The sequence below is a fragment of the Aotus nancymaae genome, unplaced genomic scaffold, assembly GCF_030222135.1.
Source record: "Aotus nancymaae isolate 86718 unplaced genomic scaffold, 86718_ANA_hifiasm-v0.15.2.pri h1tg000008l, whole genome shotgun sequence".
In the NCBI taxonomy this organism is placed as follows: Eukaryota; Metazoa; Chordata; class Mammalia; order Primates; family Aotidae; genus Aotus; species Aotus nancymaae.
This window is the reverse complement of record NW_026988419.1, coordinates 36,816,069-36,839,533: the sequence shown is the minus strand read 5'-3', so window position 1 is coordinate 36,839,533 and position 23,465 is coordinate 36,816,069. Positions and strand designations below refer to the sequence as shown.

The 23,465-nt window shown below is 38.7% G+C and overlaps 1 protein-coding gene across 1 annotated transcript in view; it reads left to right on the top strand.

The window, feature by feature from the left end:
- Positions 1–7,864, top strand: part of CCDC150 (coiled-coil domain containing 150) — a 74,071-nt gene extending 66,207 nt beyond the window's left edge. Inside the window, 7 exon segments of the mRNA XM_064373218.1 lie at positions 254–380; positions 3,200–3,394; positions 3,800–3,859; positions 3,954–4,124; positions 4,859–4,945; positions 7,097–7,216; positions 7,506–7,864. Of these exon segments, the coding sequence (XP_064229288.1) occupies positions 254–380; positions 3,200–3,394; positions 3,800–3,859; positions 3,954–4,124; positions 4,859–4,945; positions 7,097–7,216; positions 7,506–7,622 (877 nt within the window). The 3' untranslated portion in view covers positions 7,623–7,864.
- The last annotated feature ends 15,601 nt before the right edge of the window (positions 7,865–23,465 follow it).

Genomic DNA, 23,465 nt, shown 5'->3' with positions numbered 1-23,465 from the left:
TATTTTTCTTTGACGTGAGTTTTTTACTCTGGTTGGATCTCTTTACGTAGAATTAATGTTTTTTAATATTACAGGTAAATTCACTTCTTTTTTCTTCTGTTAATGAGCTCCAAATTAGTGAGGTTCACCAGGCTACTGATAGGCTGCTTGTTTTTAAATAACACACCTTTTAGAGTTGGACACTCCCCTCCAAAACTTTCTTACCTCTTAAAGTGATTTCTAAATGACTTCTCACCTCTTTTCTTCAAAACAGAGAACGGATGACTGAAGAGTCCAAAGTGGAAGCAGAATTGCATGCTGAACACATAGAAGCTCTAAGAAAGCAGTTTCAAACCAAGAGAGAAACTGCAAAGAAAGTGGCACAACGGGAAGTGGCTGAGGTATAGAGTCATGAGAAAAGTTTCTCTCTTGGTGAATGCCTCTTAGGAGGATAAGCAGCTCCAAGATTTCAGAGAATGGCTGCAGTTGTTCTTTGACTCTTCTCATCCGCTTTTGACCAGCAAGCCAGACGCAATTGAGACCTCTCTGTAAAGGAACACACAAGAAAAAAGTTTCTGACATATAATTCTCTGCCCAACAAAGGAGTACCTTGATGGGAGATTTTCCATCAGAGTGATAACCAAGAGGGATAGAGGAATAAGGAGACTGCCATGTGATAGACAGAAATGAAATCATCTCTCTTCTCAGTTCACTTAACTGGCATCTATTCTGCATCTACCATTTCCTGAGAGAGACAGGGAAAACGGTAGAAAATATGGTCCATGCCCTTGTGTGTGCCAAATGACCCTTGTTTGTGATCTCCACTCTGGACATGAGACAAATAGGGAAAACATCAGAGATCTTTCTTGGGTAGCTAGAGGCTGTGTGTAATTTTGAAGGAATTCAAAGTAAGAGAAAGTTTATTTTAGGCCATTTGATTGATAGAAGAAGGAAAGCTTAATGAGAGTACAGGATTGAGACTAGCAGAGATGACAGGGCTGGACACCTTACAAAACAGCACAGACCAAGCTTACTTACAAAAATGAACAGGACATGTTAGCAGATGAAAAGTAGCCTGTCTTGATTAGAGCAGAGACTTTGGAAAATGTTAGAGAAAGAGTGTTAACTTACATGGAACCACCTGATGGATGGCCTTAGTTATGGAAATGTTGGATGTGAACTCTTAAGTAGAGATGGAGTACTACTTAAGAGTGAGCAGGGGGTGGCAAGATAGAAGCATGAGTTTAGGAAGGTTAATGTAACAGCAGAAGACAGTAGAGAAGAATAAAGAGAAACTGGAGGCATGGAGGCTCAAGAAAACTATAACAGTTAATTTAAGTATTAGATGATTAGGGCCAAGCAAAGTAGTTCAGTTGAAAAATAGAGAAAAGCCAATAGAAAAATCATCAAACAGGCCGGGCAAGGCGACTCACCCCTGTAATCCCAGCACTTTGGGAGGCCAAGGCAGGTGGATCACCTGAGGTCAGAAGTTTGAGACAAGCCTGGCCAACATGGTGAAACTCCATCTCTACTAAAAATACAAAATATTAGCCAGGCATGGTGGTAGGCAGCTGTAATCCCAGCTACTCAGAGGAGGCTGAGGCATGAGTATCACTTGAACCCGGGAGAAAGAGGTTGCAGTGAGCTGAGATCGCACCACTGCACTCCAGCTTGAGCAACAAGAGTGAGACTCCATCTCAAGAAAAGAAAAATCATCAAACAGACATTAAATGTTGTATCATGGAGAGGGAGGGATTAAAATAATTCTTTGGTTGGCATGGATGGTCTGTGTTTCACCAAATTTGTTACATTTAGTAGTTGCAATTGATGGAAACTATTCACAAAATCAAACTCAAATAATAGTATATAAAACAATTTTGTGAATTGCAAAGCACTATATAAATATAAATGTTATAAAAAGCAAATTCTGCTTTTTATAGAAGAATTAGGGAACATAAAGATGTGCTAACTGTAGAAATGTACCTTTAGTTGAGAATAATTACAAAACTGAAATCCTTTGAAGAAAGATCAGTGACAGTGAAGAACAGTGAAAGTGTGACAGCAGTAGAAGTTGGCAGCAACAATAGGCTCACGGAGCGCTGCCTGAGTCCCAGCTCTGCGTCTTACTGTGTATTAATTTATCGTCTGAAGAAGTGACTTAATTTCAGAGTTTCAGTTTCCTCAATCATAACATGTAAACCATCACAACTACTTTCCAGGTTTGTTTTGAGAATTAAATTTGGAAGCATTTGTAAAGTAATTATCGCAGTGCCTGAACTTAATCAGTACAAAGTAAATGATAGTTGTTAGGGCTTATCCAGTTTTAGAAAGGCTGTGATTGAGATAACAAAGTTAGTTGAGTAGTAATAAAAGACTGTAGTGTAAAGTTAGGATCTAAAAGAAGGAACTAGTATAGAGAGAAAAGGTACAGACACCCTTGACTTCACTCTTTGCTGTTTTAAATGCTGCCAGCCATAGAGAATACCACCTTCCTGTTTTCTCCCTTCTCAACTACCTCTTGCTCCTAAAGTTTTCAAGTGGCACTGCTTTAATGGCATATTAGAAGGATGGAACTCTGTAAAATTATTTAAGTAACTATGCAGTTTTTTTCACAAGAGAAATTAAAATCCTTAAGAACAAAAAACAAAATTATAAAAATGTGTGCCATGACACTCAATAGCTGACAGATATTTATAGAAACTGCCATATAATTCATTTTCATTTCTTCAGACTGAGGTTACAAATGACAGAAAGAGAAGAGCTTATAGCATGATAGTCACAGAGTAATTATTGTGTGCCAGACTCTACTTCTTTCTCTATATGAAGTTATTTGTATCCTATGAGTTAGGCTATACACACACTGTTCAGATGATGAACCTGAGGCTTAAGATAGTTAATTGCCCCAAAACACTGAGCTAGTAAGTGGTGAAGCTGATGTTTGGACTGAAATTAACTCCAAAGCCAGGCTTTTAAAATGCAAATACTGAATATACATTTACATTCTTTATCTATTCCAAGAAAGATTTTGTTCTTTAGTGATAAAAATTGTGAAAACCACTTGGTCTGTTGCTCCGTAAATCTGCTTAATCAGACATTATTGCCTTACTAATGCTCCTTTTAAAAAGAAAGATCCAAAGACGACAAAATATGAGGACAAAACTAAGTAAGCTTCTCTTAATGGAAAGTAAAAATGTTTCAGTTTTTTCTTTTGTGTTTTAAGCTGAATAAAGTCCTTGATGAAGCTAACTTCAGATCAGCTGAAGTGTCCCGGACCAACCGAGAGCTGGGACAGAAACTTGCAGAGCTAGAAAAAATGCTAGAAAGTAACAAGGAGAAAATAAAGAATCAGAAGGCCCAAATTAAACTCCACTTGTCAGCTAAGGTGAATAATGCTCAGAATATAGAAAGGATAAAGGTTATACGAGAAACCTCTTCTCACTTCCTGGGTACCCTATGAGGATGTGGGCAGTCAGTGGTGTCTGGGGAAGACAGGTTTTAGAACCCTACCCGCCCCATGTATTCTCTGGGAGTTACAGCCAGTTGCCTTTGGGGAGACTTTTTCAGTGGAGACACTGCTGTGTAAATGTTTGATTTCTCATTTGCTGCCAGTGTCACATTCTGGCTCCCCATCTGTCCCTTCCGTGTTGATTGTATTGGACTTTACTCTTTCAGGATCAGTGGGCCAGATGGGAAAGAAAGCTCAGCAAGAACTAGTAACTTTGGGTCTCATATTGGATTCTGTCTGTCATCCCACAGGCAAAAAGAGCAAGCCAGTTTTTCCACTGATCATCTTTTTATGTTATTTTCCGTTTACTTTTAGCACATAGAAACAGAATTGAAGCAAATGGAGCTAATTAAGGATCAATATCAGAAAAAAAATTTGAACAGGTAGATGATTTCCATATACTCTATGTTTACATGTCATGCAAAATCTCAAACTTGGAGGGTGTTCACCAAATGTCTCCATCTTTGTATTCTTCCAGTCTTTGAGTATCCAGAGATTGGTGTGTGAAATGACTAACCTGCAGAAAGAGATGCAGATGTTGGCCAAGAGCCAATATGATGCCTCAGTACGGAATAAACAACAAGAGCAGCTCCTAGAAGCAGAACGGAAAATAAGGCAGGAGCTAGAGAATCGACGCCAGGTAAAAGGTTTCCTAAGATTTATCTTAAGGATGATCAGCAAATGGCATGTGCCAAAGCCCAACAGTATTGAACCTAGACTTTCTAGAGTCTACAGAAGACAACACACATTTACAAATTGTTTATCTTTGCTAAGTCCTTAGAATAATAGTATGGAGGAAGAAGGCTGTAGTTTGAATGTGGCAAATGTTCTCCATTTTCAGCTTAATAAAAGTAATGTCAATTTTTAAAGAACATCTAGAGGTTACATATGCAAAGTATCAGTTACCTAAGTAAGACCTCTGAACTGAATTTCATAGCCTTTCAGGAGCTTTATACACCTCATTTCTTCTCCTAGCACAGATACACCTGTTGCTCTTAAAAGACTCTTAGGTATTCCTAAATGAATAAAAAGCATAACATTATATCACTGAAAAGGGACTTCAAGAGATCTCTGAGCTCTTGTCTTTCAATAGGGTTTGTCGTGAGAAGTATCTTCCCAGTTCTGAAAAGAGATTAATCACTGTCCTCAACAGAATCCATAACTGAAAAATCAAAATGTGTAATCATATCCACATATGTAGACTATAGGCTACACTGAAAATCACAGTTTTCATCTCATATGTTGGCAGCACCTGAAGTTAGAAGGCACTCCATCCTACTTTCATCTTTGGTTGCCCATTTATTATAATAGTGAAGCATTTGGTTCCTGATGGCACATTGGAAGTTTATAAAAATCTTTGTATCACATTTTCAGAAATTAGAAGAAACTGTCAGACACCTGAAGAAATGTAGAAAGGCAACAGAGAATAAACTGAAAGAAGCCAGTGTGAAATCAGAACAGGTGAGCCAGACCCAGACAAGCCAGACTTAGACAAGTTTCCATCAACACAACAACCCCGAAACAACCCAAGTCAATGTGAAATCCTTCATTAACATGATTGTCAGGAATGCAATAGGCAAGAACCAGTAACTTCCTAAGTGTAGTCTCTATTGTAAAGAGTGATTTTTAGATTAAGAGTCTGTGTCTTGATGATAGATGGTAGATAACAATGCTAAAATATTAAACCTGAAGTCCAAATCTCCCTACTAAAGATAAGGGAAGTCCAGCATGTGTGTGGATTTTAATGCATTATTGTTTGAAATGACCCTACTGAAGGTAGATGCTCTTTGTTCAATCAATCAATAACTGAAAAAGTAAAGTAGTCCCTATTTAACTAATTTGTGTATTTGTTTTCTGTATTCTAAACTTAAATTGGCCTTTTGTGGAGTATTTCAAAATCATACTTTTTTTTTTTATACAGGGTCTCTATCTATCACCAGGCTGGAGTGCATGGTGGTATTTTTTGTAAAGATGAAGTTTCACCATGTGGCCGGGCTGGTCTTGAACTCCTGGACTCAGGTGATCCACCAGCCTTGGCCTCCCAAAGTGCTGTGATTCCAGGTATGAACCACCACACCTGGCCCATGAACTACTACATTCTTAAGAGTCTTTCATATATTTTTTCATTTTCAAAGACATCTTATACTTTCATTCTTAATTTTCTCCTGGGTCCTCTCTTATATTACTTCACATCCAGGAAACATTAACAAATACATGAAAAGCAGCAAGTCTGCAATGCATTCTTTTTATTTTTTATTTTACTTCAGGTGTATACTATATCCAGCATTTCTCCCCATGTTATCCTTCCCCACCCACTGCTGTCCCTCCCCTACCCCCTCAACTGCCCCCGGTTTGTGATGCTCCTCTCCCTGAGTCCATGTGTTCTCATCGTTCAACACCCATCCATGAGTGAGAACATGCAGTGTTTGGTTTTCTGTTCTTGTGTCAGTTTGCTGAGAATGATGGCTTCCAGATTCATCCAAGTCCCTACAAAGGACACGAACTCATCGTTTTCTATGGCTGTGTAGTATTCCATGGTGTATATGTATCACATTTTCTTTGTCCAGTCTATAATTGATGGGCATTTGGGTTGGTTCCAGGTCTTTGCTATTGTACACAGGGCTGCAGTGAACATACATGTGCATGTGTCTTTACAGTAAAATGATTTATAGTTCTTTGGGTATATACCCAGTAATGGGATTGCTGGGTCAAATGGAATTTTTATTTCTAGATCCTTGAGAAATCGCCACACTGTCTTCCACAATGGTTGAACTAATTTACACTCCACCAACTGTGTAGGAGTATTCCTTTTTCTCTACGTCCTCTCCAGCATCTGTTGTCTCCAGATTTTTTAATGATTGCCATTCTAACTGGTGTGAGATGGTATCTCAGTGTGGTTTTGATTTGCATTTCTCTAATGACCAGTGATGATGAGCATTTTCTCATATGTTTGTTGGCCTCATATATGTGTTCTTTTGAAAAGTGTCTGTTCATATCCTTCGCCCACTTTTGAATGAGGTTGTTTGTTTTTTTCTTGTGTGTCTGTTTTAGTTCTTTGTAGATTCTGGATATTAGCCCTTTGTCAGATGGGTAGATTGCATTGCAAAAATTTTTTCCCATTCTGTTGGTTGCCGGTTCGCTCTAATGATTGTTTCTTTTGCTGCACAGAAGCTCTGAATTTTAATTAGATCCCATTTGTCTATCTTGGCTTTTGTTGCCATTGCTTTTGGTGTTTTAGTCACAAAGTCCTTGCCTATGCCTATGTCCTGGATGGTTTTGCCTACTTTTTCTTTTAGTGTTTTTATGGTGTTATGTTTTATGTTTAAATCTTTAATCCATCTGGAGTTAATTTTAGTGTAAGGTGACAGGAAGGGGTCCAGTTTCTGCTTTCTGCACATTGCTAGCCAGTTTTCCCAACACCATCAATGCTTAACCGCTCACTCAGAAATTACTCTCACGTATAGGTTATTAAGTATGTTGTGCAAATAGGTTGCAAAGAACATGTAGTCAGAATTTGGGTCTTTTAATTTCTAAGTAAAAAGTCTGCAACTAATATACAAAAAAACTTGTAACTTTCTTTGTGTCTTTTAATGGTGACATTCATATGTTCAGATAACAGCTAACCTGGAAGAAGCTCATCACTGGTTTAAGCACAGGTTTGATGGTCTACAACTTGAGCTGACAAAAAACCAGTTGCAGGGGCCTTCTGGGGAAGACAAGTGTCAGGAAAAGGTAAGACTAAGACATGGATGTCTTAAACAATTTTCTACTTGTTGCTTCTCAGATTTCTAATCACCGAAGTTCTGTCATCATCTCACTATTCTCTCCATTCATCTTTCGTTTCTTTACAGTAATGCTAGGAAACCAGTTTTTTTTCTTACAAAGCTCCACCTGTTCACAGACTTTTTAGATTAAAATCACCTGTTTTCATGAATAAATGACATGTATAGAGGCAAAACAGGTACAGATTGCTGCAGTTAGCTTTGAACAGTCAGTATTAGGTGTATTTTCTTTCCAACAGGACCAAGATGTAAGACGTGATGTCATGTCCGGCCAATGTGTTCTGCGTCGATGGGAGAGAAAACAGAATCTTAGGCCCATGCCTAAGAAGTATCATTCTGAGGTACAGAGGAAGTGATGTCCTTGACAAGGGCACTTCTTTATGTATAGCTCCACTCCATGATTCCATGAGCCCAGCAGCCAGGGCTGTCCTGTTTCTACAGTCATAAGAACATGAAGTCTTTGATGTGGTCTGAAGATTTCAGACCTGAGTTTATAATTTTATGAACTCTTATATCAGTACAAAACTACTCCTTTTTTTTTTGTCCCTTTTCACATTTTCCACCCAATAAATTTCTGTTAATTTGTTGAATGATAGGAGATGGTGTTGCATGATTCTTGTCTGTTTTTCTAATAAGTATGTTTTATGAAGAAGTTTTTAGCAAGGTTCTAAATGATATTGCTACTAAATGATATGATACTTTGTTTCAATGATGTGTCTTACTCTAACATGTAGTAGATAATTCCTGGAAATAGAATTGTGTGAAAAATGGTAGACTCCTTACTGTCTTGTAAACTTACTTCTGAGTTGGGTAATTACCAGCATATCTTTTTTTCTTTTTTCTTTTTTTTTTGAGATGGAGTCTTGCTCTGTTGCCAAGCTGGAGTGCAGTGGCACGATCTTGGCTCACTGCAACTTCCACCTCCCAGGTTCAAGCGATTCTCCTGCCTCAGCCTCCTGAGTAGCTGGGACTACAGGCATGTGCCACCACACCCAGCTAATTTTTGTATTTTTTGTAAAGATGAGTTTTCACCATGTTGGCCAGGATGGTCTTGATCTCTTGACCTCGTGATCTGCCCGCCTCGGCCTCCCAAAGTGTTGGGATTACAGGCATGAACCACCGTCCCTGGCCCAGCATATCTTTTAAAAGGCTAATATCTCTTTTCTCAAATAAGGCATTTCAGAGATTATGTTTACGGCTTGCTTGGTCATTAAAAAAGTTATAGAATGCAGCAGTCTGTTCTGCTCAGGAAGACTATGCCTGACCAACATAGCTCTTCCTTACTGTAATTAAACAATAAGTTCAGCTTTGTCTTTTTATTTCAGATGTTGAGTGTGGATTAGGTAATCCAGATTTAACATATGTAAATGGATGGCATAATACCTGGTTTAATTAATACTCGAGTAATCACAGCTGCTGCTGATATTATCAGGACCTAAATCAAGTAAGCAATCATGAAACTGGAAATAATATCAAATATAAGACTGTCAAAGGTTGATGAGCCTACCACTCAATATCTGATATAAAAGACAAAGCTGAATTTATTGCTTACTATATAGTAAGGGAGAACCTGTTGTTCAGGCATAGTCCTTGAGCAGAGCAGACTGTTAATCTCATATAGGTTTTTTGGAAAAAATGGAATTCATATCAAAATCTGTAGAGTGTGGTTACTAGAGAGAGACTATTCATTGATCACATTCAGAAACATGTAAATTGGAGTGGGTCTATTTCTGTTTGACCTTAGGAATAAAGGACTCTCACTGGTTTTCAGGTTTGTAAAAGCATGTACAAAAAGGCAGGTTGGTCGGGTGCAGTGGCTCACACCTGTAATCCCAGCACTTTGGGAGGCCAAGGCAGGCAAATCACTTGAGGCCAGGAGTTCGAGACCAGCCTAGCCAACATGGTGAAAGCCTGTCTCTACTAAAAATACAAAAATTAGCCAGACGTGGTGGTACACACCTGTTGTACCAGCTACTTGAGAGGCTGAGGCACAAGAATCACTTGAACCCAGGAACTGGAGGTTATAGTGAGCCATTATCATGCCAGTGCACTCCAGCCTGGGCAACAGAGCTAAGTTCTGTCTCAAAAAGGGGAAAAGGCAAGTTGGCATTGATCTAGTGGACAAGTTAAAAACTGGTAAAAACTGGTAGTTAAAACTAACTGCTTGTTCTCATGGCTTCTAAACAGTCTGTTTTTGGGAGGATGTAAATGTTTTATTCTTTGTGCCCCTTTTGGTGCTCATAACATCATATGTTAGTTCAGTGGCTCTGTAGAAGCATTTGAGACTGAACAACAGACATCAAACAGCTATTTTGTTAACCAAGGTACGTATGAAGTGTTAGCACTGGTGCATACACCTCTCTGGTTGGAAAAAGAAAATAATTCATGGCTATTTCATTACCTATAACTACTTTGGTTCTATGGTTTGAATGTGTCCCCTCCAAAATTCATGTTGAAACTTAATTCTTACTGTGGTGGTATTAAGTGGGGAGGGCCTTCAGGGTCTCTGGGGAAGTGTTAAGTGGGAGGCATTTGGGGCTCTGCCCTCAGGAATGCAGTAGTGCCTCATTAAAGGGCTGGAGGGAACTAGCTTAGGCCATTTTGCCCTTCTGCCTTCTACCATGTGAGAACACAGCATTCAGCCCCTTTGGAGGACACAGCAATAAGGTGCTACCTTAGAAACAGGGGACGAAGACCTCACTAGACATCAAATTTGCAAACACCTTGATCTTGGACTTCCCAGCTTTCCAAATTGCAAGAAATAAATGTCTGTTTTTTATAAATTACTCAGTCTTAGCTATTTTGTTATAGCAGGAGAAACAGACTAAGAAGATGCCTGGTTAAGAAAAATTTAAATTATTTGCTGTATCTCCAAGGGTTGGGCTGTGTTATTTACTGGGTCAGCTGAAGTGAAAGAACACATTTTGTATGGTGTCCTCAAGTTGTCAGACTCCTCTAGGATAGGTCACTATCCTCAGGAGTTGATATGGTTTGGCTTTGTGTCCCCACCCAAATCTCACCTTGAATTGTAATTCCCAGTGATAGAGGAGGAGGGGCCTGGTGGAAGGTGATTGGATTATGGGGGCAGTTTTCCCCCTTGCTGTTCTTTTGATAATGAGTGACTTCTCACAAGATCTGGTTGTTCAAAAGTGTGTAATACCTCCCCATTCACTTGCTCTCTCCTGCTGCCATGTGAAGACGTGCTTCCCCTTTGCCCTTCCGCCGTGATTATAAGTTTCTTGAGACCTCCCCAGCTATGCTACTGTACAGCCTGTGGAACTGTGAGTCAATTAAGCCTCTTTTCTTTATAAATTACCCAGTCTCAGGTAGTTCTTTATAGCAATGTGAGAATGGACTAATTCAGGAGTCTCCCTAAAAAGCGATCTGTCCCTTTGGAGTCTTTATAAAGATATATAGTCAATTGAGGGTATTGGGGAATTATAACCTTAAAACAGCCTAACCAGGAGCCCCCCAGAATAATTAACCTTGGACCATGGTTGGCATTGAAAACCTTGGTGCTGAATTCCATAAAGGAAAAATATCCCTCTTACTACACCAGGGAAATGATTAACCTTAATGGATTGTAAATGTATTATCCCTTATGTTGTCATGACAGTCACAGTTATATGACAAGAATATTTATATCCTCCTTTTCCAGAACAAGGACATTTTATTCACTTAGGTATTGTCCTTAAAGGGTATCATTATTAATATAGTTAATATAACATACCTTTATATTATTTTTTAGATTGGCTATACTAGATTGGGAGAAAGCTACAGTTAGATTGATAATCATTTTTAGTAAAGCTTATATTTGTTATAAGAGGTATTATGATAGCTAAATCACAATTACCTAAGCTTAAACCAGTAAACAGAGGAGTATGATCAACAGAATAACAGACAAAGGTATGTTAAAGAGAATGTGACAGAAGAATCTTGTTCGGATAGTCTTAGGCAGAAGCCACCTGTTTTGTGTGGTTATCTGCTGTTCTGAGGCTTTTGGGTTAGCAGTCAACTTGTGCAGATCATCTTCTGAAAGCCCTTCAGAGAACTTTGGGATCTCTAATAACTTTCTGATGCTATTAAGACCTTTTCTATTTTTCCAGAGGATTGAAGTGATATGAGCAATAAGAATTTGTTTAAAAGACAAAGCATTTATAATTCAAATCATGAAAAACCATTCCAACTTAATGTGTCTCTGTATTATTAGATAGATGTAATGTCCTTGGTGGGAAACACAAACTCTCATCCTTTTTTAGCCATTGTAAGTGCTGGCTTTTTGACAAGGGAGTGCTTCCACTCATCCAGAAAATAAATATACCATTATTAATATATATAACACACATAGAATGAAGTAGTTATATAAAATCCATTTGAATATACTCCGAGAGTCTTTTAGGGTATGGTTCTAGTTCATACCCCACCTTTATAATTTTTCCAAATTAATTTCATTACAGTTAGACATTATCTGGCCACATTCTTTGCCATACTCAAAAAGTTTCTATCAGTGATTAGTATTGTGGAAACTTTTTCTCTACTGTGATAGGTTGTTTTATAGAGGATTTTAGCAAGTGTCTATTTGAAGATTTTTTTTTTCCTTCAACTTATTTTAGGTTCAGGGGTATATGTGCAGGGTGTACAGGTTTGTTACCTAGATAAATGTGTGCCATGATGGTTTGCTGCACAAATCATTCCATCACCTAGGTATTAAGTCCAGCACTCATTAGCTATTCTTCCTGATGATCTCTCTTCCCTCACTCTACCCCTTACAGGTCCTAGTGTGTGTTGTTGCTGCCCATGTGCCTATTTGTTCTCATCACTTAGCTACCACTTAAAAGTGAGAACACATGATGTTTGGTTTTCTGTTTCTGTTTTTTGGTTTTCTGTTTTTCTGGTTAGGATTGCCTCAGCTATTCAGGCTCTTTTTTGGTCCCATATGAATTTTAAAATAGTTTTTTTCTAATTTTTTGGTTTGCAGAGGATAATGGCTTCCAACTTCATCTATGTCACTGCAAAAGACGTGATTTTTTTTTTCCGTGGGTGCGTAGTATTTCATGGTGTATATGTACCACATTTTCTTTATCCAGTCTGCTATTAATGGGTTAATTCCATGTATTTGCTATTGTGAATAGTGTTGCAGTGAACATACACGTGCATGAATCTTTATAACTGAATGATTTACGTTCCTTTCGGTATATTTCTAGTAATGGGATTGCTGGGTCAAATGGTATTTCTGCCTCTATGTCTTTGAGGAATTTCCACATTCTCTTTCACAATGATTGAGCTAATTTACATTCCCACCAACAGTGTAAATACTTTCCTTTTTCTCTGCCACCTCGCCAGCATCTGTTGTTTTTTGACTTTTTTATAATAGCCATTCTGACCGGCCTGAGATGGTATCTCATTGTGGTTTGGATTTTCATTTCTTCAATGATGAGTGATGTTGAGCTTTTTTTTCAAACATTTGTTGGCCACATGTATGTCTTACTTTGCGAAGTGTCTGTTCCTGTTCTTTGCCTACTTTTTAATGGGATTGTTTGTTTTTTTCTTGTAAATTTGTTTAAGTTCCTTGTAGACTCTGGATATTAGACCTTTGTCAGAAGGATTAGATTGCAAAAATTTTCTGCCATTCTGCAGATTGTCTGTTCACTCCAATGATAGTTTCTTTTGCTGTGCAGAAGCTCTTTGGTGTAATTAGATCTGATTTGCCAATTTTTGCTTTTGTTGCAATTGCTTTTGGTATTTTTGTCATGAAATCTTTGCCTGTGCCTATGTTCTAAATGTTACTGCCCAGATCTTCTGTTAGCGTTTTTATAGTTTTGGGCTCTACATTTAAGTCTTTAGTCCATTGTTAGTTAATTTTTGTATATGGTTTAAGGAAGGGGACCAATTTCAATTTTTTGCATATGGCTAGCCAGCTATCCCAGCACCATTTGTTGAATAGGGAATCCTTTCCCCATTGCTTGTTTTTGTCAGATTTGTCGAAGATCAAATTGTTATAGGTGTGTGGGCTTATTTCTGAGTTCTCTATTCAATTCTATTGGTCTATGTGTCTGTTCTTGTCATGCTGTTTTGGTTACTGTAAACTTGTAGTATAGTTGAAAGTAGGGCAGTGTGATGGTCCAGCATTGTTCTTGTTGCTTAGGATTGCCTTGGCCGTTCAGGGTCTTTTTTGGTCCCATATGAATTTTAAAATAGTTTTTTCTAATTTTGTGAAGACCATCAGTGGTAGTTCAATGGGTATAGCATTGAATCTATAATTACTTTGGACAGTATGGCCATTTTCATGATATTGATTCTTCCTATCCATAAGCATGGATTGTTTTTCCATTTGTTTATGTTTTCTGATTTCTTAGAGCAGTGGTTTGTAATTCTCCTTAAAGAGGTCCTTCACTTCCCTTATCAGCAGTATTCCTAGGTATTTTATTCTTTTTATAGCAATTGTGAATGGCAGTTTATTCATGATTTGGCTCTCTGCCTGCCTGTTGGTGGTGTACAGGAATGCTAGTGATTTTTGCACATCGATTTTGTATCCTGAGACTGCTGATGTTGCTTAACAGCTTAAGAAACTTTTGGGCTGAGACAATGGGGTTTTCTAGATACAGAATCATGTCCTCTGCAGACAAAGATAATTTGACTTCCTCTCTTCCTATTTCTTTCTCTTGCCTGACTGTCCTGGCCACAACTTCCAACACTGTGTGGAAAAAGAGTGGTGAGAGAGGGCATTCCTGTCTTGTGCCAATTTTCAAGGGGAATGCTTCCAGCTTCTGCCCATTGAGTATGATGTTGGTTGTTGGTTTGTCATAGATGACTCTTATTATTTTGAGATCTGTTGCTTCAAAACCTAGTTTATTGAGAGTTTTTAATATGAAGCGATGTTGAATTTCATGGAAGGCCTTTTCTGAGTCTATTTGATAATGTGGTTTTTGTCTTTAGTTCTGTTTATGTGATGAATCACTTTTACTGATTTGCATGTGTTGAACCAACCTTGCATTCCGGAGATGAAGCTCACTTGGTTGTGGTGGATAAGCTTTTCTCTGTGCTGCTGGATTTGGTTTGCCAGTATTTCGTTCAGGATTTTTGCATCAGTGTTCATCAAGGATACTGGCTTGGAGTTTTCTCTTTTTGTTGTACCTCTGCCCATTTTTGGTATCAGAATGATGCTGGCCTCATTTAATGAGTTAGGGAGGAGTTCCTCCTTTTCAATTTTTTGGAATCATTTCAGTAGAAATGGTAGCAGCTGTTTATGTCTGATAGAATTTAGCTGTGAATCTTTCTGGTCCTGGGCTTTTTTTGGTTTGTAGGCTATTACTGCCTCAGTTTCCAGACTTGCTCTTGGTCTGTTCAGGAATTCATTTTCTACCTGGTTTAGTCTTCGGAAGGGTGTATGTGTCCAGAAATTGTATCTGCTGCTTCTAGCTTTTCTAGTTCACGTTCACAGAAATGTTTATAGTATTCTCTGATGGTTGTTTATATTCCTGTGGGGTCAGTGGTAATATCCCTGTTATCATTTCTGATTGTGTTTGATTCTTCTCTCTACTTCTTTAGCCAGTAGTCTATTTTTTTCAAAAACCAGCTCCTCGATTCATTAATTTTTTTTTTTTGAAGGGTTTTTCATGTCTCTTATCTCCTTCAGTTCAGGTCTGATCTTGGTTATTTCTTGTCTTCTGCTAGCTTTTGAGTTTGTTTGCTCTTGGTTCTCTAGTTCTTTTAGTTGTGATATGAGACTGTTAACTTGATATCTTTTTAATTTTTTGATGTGAGCATTTTAGTGCTATAAATTTTCCTCTTAACACTGCTTTAGCTGCATCCTAGATATTCTAGTATGTTGTATCTATGTTCTCATTAGTTACAAGGAACTTCTTGATTTTTGCCTTAATTTAATTATTTACCCAAGAGTCATTCAGGAGCAGGTTGTTCAGTTTCCATATTGTTGTGTAGTTTTGGGGGAATTTCTTAACCTTGAGTTCTAATTTTATTGTGCTAGGGTCAGAGAGACTGTTTGTTATGACTTCAGTTCTTTTGCATTTGCTGAGGAGTGCTTTACTTCCAATTATGTGTTCAATTTTAGAGTAAGTGCCATGTGACGATGAGTACAATATATATTCTGTTGGTTTTGGGTGGAGAGTTCTGTAGATATCTATCAGGTCCATTTGATCCAGAGCTGAGTTCAGGTCCTGAATATCTTTGTTAATTTTGTGTCTCAGTGATCTGTCTAATATTGTCAGTGGGGTGTTAAAATCTTTCACGATTATTGTGTGGGAGTCTAGATCTCTTTGTAGGTCTCTAGCAACTTGCTTTATGAATCTGGGCGCTCCTGGTTTGGATGCATAGGATACTTAGCTCTTCTTATTGAATTGAACCCTTTACTATTATAGAATATCCCTCTGTCTTTTTTGATCTGTTGGTTTAAAGTCTATTTTGTCAGAAACTAGAATTATGACCCCCACTGTTTTCCATTTGCTTGGTAAATTTTTCTCCATCCCCTTATTTTAAACCCATGTGTGTCTTTTGTTTGTTTTTCATCTCTTTGAGATAGAGTCTTGCTCTGTTGTCCAGGCTGGAGTGCAGTGGCGTGATCTCAGCTCACTGCAGCCTCCGCCACCTGAATTCAAGCAATTCTTCTGGCTTAGCCTCCTGAATAGCTGATTACAGGCACCCACCACCATGCCCAGCTAATTTTTTTATATTTTTAGTAGAGATGGGGTTTCACCATGTTGGCCAGGCTAGTTTGAAACTCCAGACCTCAACCTATGTGTGTCTTTGCACATGAGATGGGTCTGTTGAAGACAGCATACTAATGAGTCTTGGCTCATTATCTGGCTTGCCATTCTGTCTTTAATTGGGGCATTTAGTCCATTTACATTTAAGATTGTTATTGTTTTGTGTGAATTTGATCCTGTCATCATGATGCTAGTTGTTTATGTGGTTGCTTCATAGCGTCACCGCTTTGTGTACTTCAGTGTGCTTTTTTACTGGCTGGTAACAATTTTTCCTTTCCATATGTAATGCTTTCTTATGGAACTTTTGCAAGGCAGGCCTGGTGGTGATGAATTCCGTTAGCATTTGCTTGTCTGAAAAGGATCTTATTTCTCCTTCACTTATAAAGCCTAGTTTGGCTGGATATGAGATTCTGAGTTGGAAATCTAAACCCATTTATGTTGGAGGTTGCAGAATTTTTTTGTGTGAAAAATCAGACCTTGGCAATGACCTTGAGCAGTAGTATATAAATAACTCCCACAAGCTTAGTGTTCCAATAATGGAACACTAGACATAAATGGCTTAAGAATATTGATTATTGGTTTCCAATCTCTTCTGGCTTATAGTGCTTATGCTAAGAGTCCTCCTGTTAGTCTGATAAGGTTCCCTTTGTAGGTGACCAGGCCTTTCTCTCTGGCTGTCCTTAACATTTTTTCCTTCATTTTAACCTTGAAGAATCTGATGATTATGTGTCTTGGTGTTAATCTCATGAAGTAACTCACTGGGGTTCTTCGCAGTTCCTGAATTTGAATGTTGGCCTGTTTTGTTCATTCCCTTTCATTTTTTTTCTCTATTCTTGTCTGCCTTTCTCATTTCAGAAAGATAGTCTTCAAGCTCTGAGATTCTTTCCTCACTTAGTCTATTCTATTGTTGATACTTGTGATTGCATTGTGAAGTTCTTGTGTAGTATTTTTCAGCTCCATCAGGTCAGTTATGCTCCTGTCTAAACCATTCTGGCTCTCAGCTGCTGTGTTGTTTTATCATGATTCTTAGCTTCTTTGCATTGTATTAGAACAAGCTCCTTTAGCTCAGCAAAGTTCGTTATTACCCACCTTCTGATGCCTACTTCTGTCAATTCAACCATTTTATCCTCAGCCCAGTTCTGTGCCCTTGCTGGAGAGGTGTTGCAGCCATTTGGGGGAGACAAGGCACTCTGACTTCTTGAGTTTTCAGTGTTTTTGTGTTGATTCTTTCTCATCTTTGTGGGCTTATCTACCTTCGATCTTTGAGGTTGCTGAACTTTGAATGGGATTTTTGTGAGGTCTTCTGTTGTTGCTGTTGTTGTTTTCTCTTCATTTTTCTTTTAACAGTTAGTCTGCTCTTCCATAGGGCTGTTGCGATTTGCTGGGGATCCACTCCAGACCCTAGTTGCCTCCATTTTTTCCTTACCTGGAGGTATCACTAGTGAAGGCAATGAAATAGCAAAGATGGCAGCCTGTTCCTTCCTCTGGAAGCTTTGTCTTAGGGGGGTACTGACAGCCTGAACTATACCTGTAGGAGGTGTCTGGAGACCCCTTTTGTGAAGTCACCCAGTCAGGAGGAACAGGATCACAAACTTACATAAAGAAGCAGTCTGGCTGTTTTTTTGGTAGTGCAGCTGTGCTGTTTTGTGGGGGACCCTTCCTTGTCCAGACCATCTGGACTCTCCAGAGTCAGCAGACTGGAGCTGCTGAGTCGACTGAACTGCAGGCATAGCAGCTGCCCCTGCCCACAGGAACTCGGTCCTTCTCAAACCGACTTCAGCCTGTCACTGCTGGCTGGCTGGAATTCCAAGCCAGTGTGTCTTAACTTGTGAGGTGCCGTGGGAGTGGGGCCCACAGAACAGTGTGGCTGGCTCCCTGGATTCAGATCCCTTCCTAGGGCTATGTACTGACGGATCATTCCCCTTGCTGGGATCCTGGGGCCAGAGTATGCAGAACTCCTGGGTCTCTGTGTGTGCCCCAGTGGCTGCTCTGCCAGGACTCCACATAGCTCTGTATTGGTCGCAAGGCCCTGTTGGCGTGGGCTTATGAGGGGATCTCCTGATCTGCTGGTTGCAGAGGTCCGTGGGAGAAGTGTGGTTTCCCAGGTGGGATCGCACCATCACTTACTGCTTCCCTTGGCTGGGGGTGGGGGTTCCTTTGGCTCCATGTTGCTTCCAGGTAAGCCATCACCCTACCCTGATTTTCTTCATTCTCCATGAGTCGAGCTGGTTGCCTAGTCAGTCCCAATGCAAGAACCTGGATATTTCAGTTGAAGAGGCTGAATTCACTCTCTGCTTTCATTCCTCTCCATGACTGCACAGACTGCAGTTGCTTCTAATCGACCACCTTGCCCTGTTCCATCCTCTGCCATTTGAAGTTTTATCTTGTGCTACTGAGTGACCATTCTAGTTTCACTAGATCTTATCATCAAGGATCTTACAACCCAGTCATTCTTAGTGTTTCTTTGCAGAATTTGGCAGTGGGGAAAATTTAGTATATTCAAGATGGATTCCTTGAACTTTTCCATGGATTTGTTATTTGGGTTTTTTTTTTTTTTTATAAGTTGTCTTTATGTAAGGACTTTAGTTAGAACAGCCTGTTTAGCGTGTTGATTTGCTAAAGTATTTCTATGATATAGTTAATGTGTTTCTGTTGTATTTTTAGTGTCTATAATATGATATACTAACTTCCATTGTGGGCCTCTACTTTCATGACAGCAGTAGGATCAAAATATTATTAAGGCATTGACTAATTCATGTATTTTGTTCATTTTTAAAGGATACTTGAGACTAAGAAATGTCTTTGTTTCTCTAGCATTTCAAAGGAGTGAATTCTACAAGTATTGCAGCTACTAGAACATACATTCATTCTGTATTTTCACAATTTTTCATGCCTTACAAAGACCACAGTTTAGTCATTTAAACAATTTGGGTCCTGGTAAAGAATTAAATTCCTTAATAGACATTTGTTGACATTCTATAACCAGCCTGATCTGTCCCTTTTTGTTTTTAATATAAGATTCATCAACAAACAATATTAAGTCAGAATTTGATATCAAAGTGTGCACATGCTCTGTTAAGGACATGGATACACACTTGAATTACTGAAATGCTATAATGAAATTCTCTTCCACTGAGTAAGAAATATAAGATTGCTGGGCTAAGGCTATTAAGCCAGGGTGTCTGCTTCCGACCAAGATAGGGTTACAGGGACCAGATTATCCTCCCACCCAAAGCAACCAAAAAACAGACAAATATAGAAACATTGGTTTTTAAGAACACTGGAAGTCATGCAGTAAGAAACAGTGATCCTTGAGAGAAAAGGAACAAATGAGGTAAGCCCTACAATTGCCCCAGTACATTGAGAAGAAATCAAGGTGGAACCCAACAGGTCCCCTGAGTTAAGAGCTGGAGCTGAGATTCCAGAGAGACAGAAGCAGCTAGAGTAGCAGGACAGAGACCAGAAAGGAGAGCTGGACAGAGGGGACATTTTCAGGCACCTGCAGAAGTTTCTCTTAGAGTATTCAGAGGAGTTCTGGTCAGCACACGCAGGGGAGGAAACCACCTAAGGCTGGAGAAAGAATTGTCCACAAGGGTTAGTGGTAATGATACCTGGTACAAAAATATAGTGCCAGTTCCCACCTATCAGAATTGGAAACCTTATTGGGTAGAGTATACAAAAGAATCTTATCTCAGTAGTAGAGAACAGTTAACCCTTGGTGAACACTGCTGTGGTCTCACCTAATGAATCTTGAAAGACCCCAAATTGTCTGTTTCCAAGTAACTGTGTCCAGGATAGTGCTTAAGAATATTTAGAGGAATACTAAAATATATAGCACTCATCAAGATAAAATCACAATGTCTGGCATCTAATCCATAACTACCAGGCATGCAAAGAAGCAGGAAAATATGGCCCATAAAGAGAAATCAATCCAAATTGACCCAAAACTAACACAGATGTTAGAATTAGTAAACAAAGATATTAAAAAGACATTATCATTACAACTGTATTCTGTATGTTCAAAATACTACACCAGTGGATGGTATTATGAGAAAGATATAGTCATCTGTTGCTTAATGACAGGGCTATGTTCTGAGAAATGTGTCCTTAGGATATCTTGTCATTGGGCACACTCCTTGCCTCAGAACAATGAGTACACTTGAAAAATTAGTCAAAGCATCTACAGATCTTGTATTAGGATCAAGATCCTAATTAAGATTTTTAAGAAATTTGTTGTTACCATGTGGTAAATAAATCTCTATTGCTAAATAAAGCCACTGATCATTTTTCTACTAGTTAATTACATAATTATGAATTAATGTCACTACAATCATGTACTACATGATGACATTTCTTTCAACGACAGACTGCATATATGATCGTGGTCTCATTAGATGACAATACTGTATTTCTACTGTGCCTTTTATATGTTTAGATACACAAATACCACTGAAGAACAACTGCCGGCCAGGCATGGTGGCTCACGCCTGTAATCCAAGCACTTTGGAGGCCAAGGCGGGCAGATCACCTGAGGTCGGGAGTTCAAGACCAGCCTGACCAACATGATGAAACCCCATCTTTAAAAAATAAAAAAAAAATAAAAGAAGAACAACTACTTATAGTACCAGTACAGTAACAGGTTTGTAGCCTAACAGCAATGGGATATACTATATAGCCAGGTATGTAGTAGGCTACACCAGGTAAGTTTGTGTGAGTACATGCTATGGAGTGTGCCCAAAAAGGAGGCTAAGCCATGGCCACTGAATTAAGGGATAGGCAGTACCTCTTCTAAGTGTGTGGTATTGTTGAATTAACACCCCTAGAGCATGGCCTGACCTTTTCATGTTTGTACAAAAAGATTTTATGGAAACCTAGGAACAATCAATCTGTACTGTAATTGACTTTGCTGCAGTTTAATCTGTGGAGTCTTTTGCCCTTGTACCATAGCTTTTTCTCTGGTAGTTGCTTAAGGTATTTAGTGAGATTAGTGGTGTATTCTAATGTCATATCAGCTATAATCTGATCATATGTAAGAGCTGCAGTATATATTATGTGGAACTACATCCTACCTGTGAAATCTATAGGTGCCACAAGAAATAAAAGGATATTGTCCTGACAGTGATCCCAAAGTAGCAGCTACAGATTGGGACTTAGTATTGTAATTTCTCATTTTTTGGTTGTTTCTAGTAAACCAAAGCGAATAAAGTCAAGCTTCTATAATCATTATGCATTCTAAAATTCACCTTTTATCTTTTGTATTATCTATTACTTGTCACACACAGTTGATTTTAAGACAAAATCTCTTATAAGTCAATTTGCCTTTTTGCATTTTAGACAACTTGAAAATTTCTCTCTGAAGAATCTGATGTTCCACAGTGGTGGGACTGACTGTCAATAACACTAGATCAACAAGAATGCTATATTCTTCTACTTGGGAGTGTAGAGAAAGGAGAGGGGATTGTTGTGAACTAACTTATCCTTGGTGTGGGGCATCGTTAGACAGGTTTCGGATAGGTACCCTTCAGTTTCTTAGCTGGTATTAGACCATTGTTCTTTCAGTGATCCTTTTACTTACACTATCTTCTGGTTTCTTTAATAGTCTTTCAATTCTTAACGGGAGACTTTCTGGTCTAGGTTTTATGTCAGAGGTCATTTTTATAAAAAGAACCATAAGTTTTATTGATTTCTAGCTTGTATACTTTTTAAGGCTCCCTAAAAACATTTGGTCACAGATGTTTTCTGAACAGTTTCACATTTCTTTACTTTTTTCTTATGACACTGTCAAATTTAGATTTAAGCCCATTAACAAAAAGAGAGGATAAGTCTTTCTTTACTTCATCTATTGGGTCTACCCCATAATACTATGTGAAAGAAGGGGAAACCTGCTAAGACATTTGTCAGCTATTTAGCATTTGGCATCGCTCTCCTCAAGAGCATTTATTCTGGCTCTTATCTGATGATCAGTCATGTCACTGAGCAAAATGGCTTAAGTTGGCACTATACCATGTGATCCTGTGTTCTCTGCCTTGGACTTCTGTAGACAATAGATACTCTATAAATCACTTTCTAATTGTAAGCCCTTTTATAAGTGGTCAGAACAATGTACAGTGTATAGCAGACTAAAATAGACTATGGAATATTTTCTGTTTACCAACCTCAACAGAAAGACAGCTTCGCTTTTTTTTTTTCTTTTCTTTCTAATAATATTGAGTCTCATTGGACTGGTCACATGCCTACACTCAACCAATCACTGTGACTCGAAAGATAGATTATACACTGATGGTGGGTCTGGGTGCCATGTTCCATCTCTGAAACTGAGGGTGGTTTTCCAAAGGAAATCAAGGTGGTGTTCTCATACGGAAGGGGAAATGGTGGGAGGTCAGACCAAAACCACAGATGTCCAACAGTCAAAAGATTTTAAGTAGAGAAAATACACCAAGGTGGTCACTATTGAATTTTATTAATGCTGCAGCCAGAGAGCTCTAAGCTTGTTCTGGGTTCTTCTCTTATACTGGCACCCCTTTTTTTCTAGAGCACTTATATAAGATAGTCATAAGCTGTCTAGTTCTTCCTGAAGCTTTTAAAAACTGATTCTTTAATAACCTATATATAGGAACCTCTAGGTAGCTACAGACAATGGCAGCTGCATAGCTACCCGCCTCTCAGTATTTCCTCCACCAAGACAGGAAAAGTCAGTTCTGCATGAAAACCACACCCTCAGCATAATTTGAAGACGGACAATGCCAAATCTTCAAAATATCTAAGTAAAAAGAGAAAAATCACCAAATCCGTCTACACACTCTCTCCTATGAGTACTTCTGCCCAACCCTCACCTCACCACAAGGCAGGAAACAAAGGCAGAGCAAGAAAAACTGTAGGGACTACGAAAAAAGGAAGCTAGTGCAGGGGTCAAAGACCGATCCAAAACTACCACCACAAAGACTAAATGCACCCTAAGTCGGCGGGGAATAAAAGTGTCCAGGCAGATTAGAGCATTAACTACAGGGAAGGAACTTTAGGTTACACAGGATTTAAAGATGGAGGCAAAATTTAAAGCCAAAGGGCTTAGCTTCTGGAGGAGAAAAAAGGCAAAAAGAAAGAGAGAAAGTCCCTTTTGGCAATTGGATTGTTAAATGGAAAGGGAAAAAGGAAAGGAAAAGAAGAGGGATTAGCAAGAAAAAAGAGAAGCATAAAATCAAAGGACTCATAACCCTTCCCACAATCACAAGATATCTCCCTCTCTCTCTCTCTCTCTCTCTCTCTCTCTCTCTCTCTCTCTCTCTCTCTGCTACATTCACAAAAGAGGACATGACAAACTAGAAATATTAATAAACTGAAAGTGAACATTTCAAACAATATATTCAGACAAACCAGGATATGGAAAAAACACTGTGAAACAGAAATTCAGAAATAGGATAGAAGTGGACAAAAATCAGAGAATAAAAGAGTAGATTCAGATAAAAGCAAGAGTCATTG